Source organism: Sturnus vulgaris, chromosome 3, assembly GCF_052056855.1.
Source record: "Sturnus vulgaris isolate bStuVul1 chromosome 3, bStuVul1.hap1, whole genome shotgun sequence".
Lineage (NCBI taxonomy): Eukaryota > Metazoa > Chordata > Aves > Passeriformes > Sturnidae > Sturnus > Sturnus vulgaris.
This window is the reverse complement of record NC_142245.1, coordinates 101197667-101203666: the sequence shown is the minus strand read 5'-3', so window position 1 is coordinate 101203666 and position 6000 is coordinate 101197667. Positions and strand designations below refer to the sequence as shown.

At 45.4% G+C, this 6000-nt stretch overlaps 1 protein-coding gene across 5 annotated transcripts in view; it reads left to right on the top strand.

The window, feature by feature from the left end:
* The first annotated feature begins 735 nt into the window (after positions 1-735).
* ROCK2 (Rho associated coiled-coil containing protein kinase 2) overlaps positions 736-6000 on the top strand; it is a 103261-nt gene continuing 97996 nt past the window's right edge. The window contains exon 1 of one of the 5 annotated variants that reach the window (XM_088162409.1): positions 736-950. In XM_088162409.1, coding sequence (XP_088018535.1) covers positions 801-950 — 150 coding nt within the window. In that variant the 5' untranslated portion in view covers positions 736-800. The remainder of the gene's footprint in view (positions 951-6000) is intronic. The other 4 variants (XM_088162410.1, XM_014894977.2, XM_014894978.2 and 1 more) reach the window with 4 other exon arrangements.

Sequence of the window (6000 nt, the reverse complement as noted above, 5' to 3'; positions counted from 1 at the left end):
CCTTTCCAACCGAAACCATTCCACGAATCTCTGATTCGTGCCGTGAACACTGCTGCGCTATCTGAAACGCTGCTCGCCCACCTTCTCGAATATTTTTCGCTTTTTTCCTTGTGAGCTTGCCGCCATGCGGGCAGGCTGAGGTCTCATGCTCCAAATCGCACAGAGCCGTGTCTCTGAGCGGCTGCCTTGGCCAGGCCCGGCACGGCCCCGCCGAGCGCAGCGGTGCCGCCGGCCGCTGAGCGAGGGCGAACAATGCGCCGCTCGCAGCGGGGCCTTGTGGGTAGGGGAGGCGGCCTGAGCGGGGCCGGGGAGCGGGAGGCCGGGCCGGGCCGGGGTGGGCGGAACGCGGAGAGAGCGGCGAGGGAAAGCGAGGCCGGCGGGGATCGCCGCTCCCGCCCCAGCAGCCGGCGAGAGCTGCGGAGGGAGCCGCGCTCCGAGCCCGACCCCGCGGCGGCCGCTCCCCCTTCGCTCCCCGCCTCCCCCCGCCCTCGGAGCGATGTCCCGGTGGAGCGGGCAGTGAGGCGGCGGCCGCCGAGGGACGCCCTGAGCGGGGAGAGGCGGGGGCACGGCGGGAAGCGCTCCGTCCCTCCCTTCCAGCTCTCTCTCCCCTCCCTCTCCCCGCGCCGGGCGGAGCAGCGGCCGTTTTCCCTCGCCCTTCATGCCCGGGCGGCGGCCACCGGTGGCGCTGCCCTCCGCTCCCTCCTCGCCGCCCCCGCCCTTCCCGGGCTCGCCGCCGCGCTAGGCCCGCCGGCGGCCCCGCGCAGTGCCCTCCGCGGGCCCGGCACTAGGCGGGCCGGAGGATGAGCCAGCAGCCGGCGGGGAAGATGTCGGCGGCTACCCTGGCGGCCGAAGCGCTGGAGCCCGCGGCGGGGATGCTCGAGGGCCGCCAGAGGAAGCTGGAGTCCATGATCCGCGACCCGCGCTCCCCGGTCAACGTGGAGAGCCTGCTGGTGAGGGGCGGCCGCGCCCGGGGGGAGCGCTCGGCGGGGGAACAAAGGGAGCGCTCAGGCGGGCGGGAGGGAACGGGAAGGAAGGAAAGGGCTCCCGCGTCCTGAAAGTGCTTTCCTGGGGGAGGACGAAGGATCGTCTCCACGCCCCCGGCCGGGCCACCGGCAGCGGGGAGGTGGCGGGAGCGGCCCTCGCCCCCAGGACTGTGCTGAGCGAGGGGACGCGCACGGCGCAGTGAGAGAACGAGCGCTCCCCGATTATCTGCATCTTATTTGGGGGAAAGTGAGAAGCGTCCCTGGCGAGATCTGATCCCCGGAGAGGAAAGTGCCTTATTTTCTCTCCCAGCATCGTTCACACCGTTCGCTTTCGCGCCTCGTAATCACAGCGTGTCCGTGCCCAAAGTACCTGCCTTTGTGTGCGCTGCCGGGCACCCATCGCTCACCCCCTGTGAAACGTCCCCTGGTGAAGCTGAGGTTGCTGTGTGATGTGGAAGTAATTCAGGAAAAGGGGACACGCCTAAGGGAGAAATGTAACTGGGGGGGGTCCCGTAGGGTCACATTTATTTTTCATAAGGCAAATTGATTCTTCGGTATCCTGTTTTTTCAAATAGCATTTTTCTGTGTGAGTGTATGAAATACAATTTACTTTAGTGAGAAATCTGTGCCCTCGGGAAGAAGTGTAGAAGGGGTTAGATTTCCCCATTAAACCACCTAATAAACTCTAGAAAAGCAGCCAAGGGACAGATTATTATCATTATTGTTATCAGTGTTTTTATCATTATTATCAGTATTATTAGTATTTTAACTGAACTTCAGTGTCTTCAAAGCTTTTATTTCCAGTCTGCCCCAAGATTTCCAATGTGTCCCAGTTATGAGGAGCCGAAAAAGGGGGAATAAATCCCAGTCCTTCCAAGAGTTGCTCAAGGCACTTACACTGTGTCTTTTTTTGTGCTTTCAAATGACTCAGTTCTGTTTGGCCAAAAATACAGGAACTGACTGAACAGAATGTATGCCTGTGCTGTGTGGAGAATATAGGAATTTCCTATAACATCTGAAAAATGTTCTTCCCGAGGCTGTGGTGCTGTATTACTCCTCTCATAGACGTTCAGAGGCATAATGACAGCCATAGTCAATGGAGGGGAGTGGGAAACAGTGCTATATATCTGACTGGATTCAGATAAGTTTTTGCCTAGGCCAAAGCAAAGAGAGCTGCCTCTGGGCTTCGCTCCCAGCATTTTCACTTTGGTATTTTGCTAGGAAAACTTTGACCTGTGGCCAAAAAAGAACAGTTAAAAATAGTACAGTCGTTCTGAAAAATGCATCAGGTTAATACTTAACCCCAGTAGACTTTTTCACACTCTGCTTTTATACTCAACAGCATGATTCTTTTATTCTCTCACCTCCCATGCTTTGGACATAGATTGAATACACTAAGATATGTTTATATTTCTGAAGAGAAATCCTAGCTACAAAATTGAGACTGGGCTGCTTAGAACTAGATTTTTTAGTTTGTTTGTTTTATATGCTAGCAGTGTAGATTGCTTCATGTAATAATACATTGACAAAGCAAACCATGGGAGAGTGTTAGCTGGATTGTAAATGCCTTATTTTTACAGTAAGGGTTATCACTGTTCTCTACACTCTGTCTGTAAGTATTGTTTAAAAAACTAGCAGCAAGTAAAATATAATGCTAATCAATCAAATTTCCTAGCTTGTGTAGTCTACTTATCTGTGTATGAAAGAATGAACTATTTATTATTATTATTATTTAGGAAATTTGCAACAGATTTCCTAAATAAATTTTTTAAAAGCGCTTTCTTTTGGTTTCTGGTATTGTTGCTTTATGCAGTTTGACATTAATTTTTGCATTGGTGTGCTCCTAGATAGTCTGAGTATGAAAACATCATATTCATATTTAAAAATTTACTTGTTTACTGAATAGCTCACTTTCAGTGTAAATTATCAAAAGGGGAAATGTGTTTTCAGTTAAAAGTAGAAATACAGCAACATGAACTGAGAGTCAGGGAAAGCATCTTAAAAAGACTGGCTGGAATGCCACTATTCCATCCTCCAAAAATAACATAACCAAAACTAAAAATGTGGAATGGAATTCAAAATGGAATTCATTTCCTTACAGTGTAAAAAGTCATAAACAGCTGCTATTCTGTATTTTGTGTGCATGCTTTATTTTTGGGAAGCCGTAAAAAGCAAAAAAAGTAGCTGTTAATCTATAACACATGGTGTAAATCTGAAAGACGTGAGAAGCTGAGGTAATAAGCTGTCTTTCTCTAGATAGCAATTCCACTGTCATCAAGGGATGTTTTATTCAGTGGCTCTAAATGAAGAGACTTTCTTTGCGTACCTTCCTGACCGCAGGATGGCTGACCACATCCATCTGTTTCTTCAGCAGGAGAATCTATGAAGCCAAATACATTGATTGATGATGCTCCTCCCATCCCCCTTCAGGGCTCAAGAGAGACTGTTAGATTTTCTAATGGGATTTTTGCTCTCTTGTGTGCCTTAAACGTTGTTATTAATGCCTGTGTTGAGCATAACTATTTGTGTTTGATTAAAGCATATCTTCCAAAAAGACCTGTGCATTCTTAATTCAGAGGCATTACAAGATGGAGAACTCCACATTTAGTTTGTTCTCACAGGCAGCTCTGAAGGCAGAATAAAACATCCCAGAAAACAACCAACCAGCTGAAATGTGTTGCATGGTTATTACTACCCTTTTTCTGCTAAATAAAAAAAAAAAAAAAAAAATCATGGAAGACTTTCTACTCATTAGCACAGATGAGCTGCACATCCAGCACTTGGTGGGGTTCTTCTGGTTTTGGTCTGATAGAGAGATGAAAAGAGGAATGCTAGAACTGTGTACTCAGTGCTGTGATAGGTGTCAACAAAGACATCCACAAAGGGAAGTGGTTATTGCAGCCTCATTGAAGCATTGGCTGAGTGCTCCTTCTCTCATTGTATCTTGTTGAAAGCCTGTTCTTAGGTTGCCTATGCTAAGATAAATAATTTTGGTATTGTCACAGCTTTTCTATGGTGTTACTCTTTTTGGGCATGTAACAGTGCATTAGTGGTTATGAAAACCTGTTCTCTGTATTACATTTAGATCATGCAGGTTACTTCATAAAGCTACAATGTCTTTTCTGCCAGTTGTGTCATCCACTAATTTAATGAAGTGACATTTTTATGTGTACTGCATGTACACATGGATGGTAGCACTTAATGGCATTTGACCTTGGGTGATCCATAAGAAACCCTTCTATAAATACATTCCCACTGAATGGTTCCGAGTTGACAGCTAAATTTAAGAAGAGCTTAACAGTGCTCGAATACATTTGTGCATTTATGATTTTGCATATAAGCTCTATCTACAGTATGAACTGAGTTATTTTTGATAGTATTTAATACACATTATCTAGGAGTGCATTGGCAAGTGTTACCTGCTCTAAAACAAGAGGAGATAGGTCACTGTAGGCTGTGTAAAACTAATCCAGACCTCCGCTTCCTTGCCATGTGTAATTGTATCACTTCAGCACAGTTGTGTGGTGGTGATGAGCAGCTCTGGTCAATCTTACCATCCTCTTCCTGCAATGCTTCGCCTGGCCTGGAGCTGCTCGAGTGCACTTGTCCAGAGAGAGGTGCTGGTATTTATTTGCCCTTGGACTCACTCTTTCAGTGCAAGCCTCAGGATTTTAGTGTTAAGCTTGAAGTTTGATATTACACTGAAGGTGTAAAATGTTGAGTATATTCTGCCTGCTCTGCTATGGTTGTGTCAGCTTTTGAAAGAAGGAGCTCTTAAAACTGTAAATTAGGCAGTGCAGCAGTGAAATTGTGAGCACGGTGCTGGGCTATGTTGGAATGCAAGCATGGTGAACTGAGAAATGGAGGGATGATTAGCAGGAGAGTGCTCAAGTGTCTCAGAAAACACATGCCTTACAGCTCAAAAAAACCCAAAACTGAACTAATTTGCCATTTATTTAATTTTTAAATAAAGCTGACAGGTAAATTGTGTATTTACAGTAGTTTGAACATGAAATAGATGTTCATCTACATGGATTATTGCCATCAAGACCCTGGAATTTTACTCTTAATGTAAAGTGGATTGGAGATACAGCTGTGCCTCCCATGCTTTCCGTTGGTGCATAAAGATCTCATCAATTGAGGAGATGCCAACCTTGTTACCGAGAGTGTTAATTGAGCAGGTCACTAGGCTGAGCTCTGTTGATTCAGGGTCTCCAGGTCATCATGGCAGATACAAGGTATCCCTCTGCAGGATTTTAGCCTTAGGAATTTTCTAAGTATTTCACATTTAATATGAAAGTTGTTTCACTTCTGTGAATTTATTGCCACCTATAATTTTAAATCAGCAAGAACAATCTGTTGTGTTAATTTGAGCCAGCGAGTACAGGGAAGAGATGGAAATGTAGCAGTTAGCAGGATCTGATCTAAAATTCATTGCCCACTAAGTAATTGGAAGGCCAGATGATTCTGTGTTCTTGAAGAAATAACATTTTCTTGTTTGTTGTATTTCCTGTGCTGTTATTTCTCTGTTAGTTTCCAACTCTTTTTATAAATATTCTATTTTTGATCTGTAATTTTAGAGCATCTACTGCAGAGTTAAAAATTATGATCCTTAAGGCAACAGAACTGTCTTTTGTTAATTGTTCCCCTCTGATGAATTTATATATAGCAGTATAGTTAGCTGGAAAAAGATAGTTCTGTTTTTCTGACCGTTTTATGTGTTTTTATATTCTGTCTTATTCTATACTAGGATTATTGAAATGTTTCACTTCTGGTTTGAGTAAGCAAAACGAACATTTTGCTCAGCTTCAGGCCTTTTTTCTGCCACATGAGATGCATGCAGATTTTGTGTGTGTATTCACAATAGGCACGTTCACTCCCAGTATTTCATCTCTGTTTATCAGATTGCAGAGTGTGTCATTAGTATCCTTTAATTGTTCAATCTTTTTAACAATTTAAGAGAAACATAAATACACCTACACTATCAAGTTTAGCAGAGTTTTCTTCTGCTTTATAT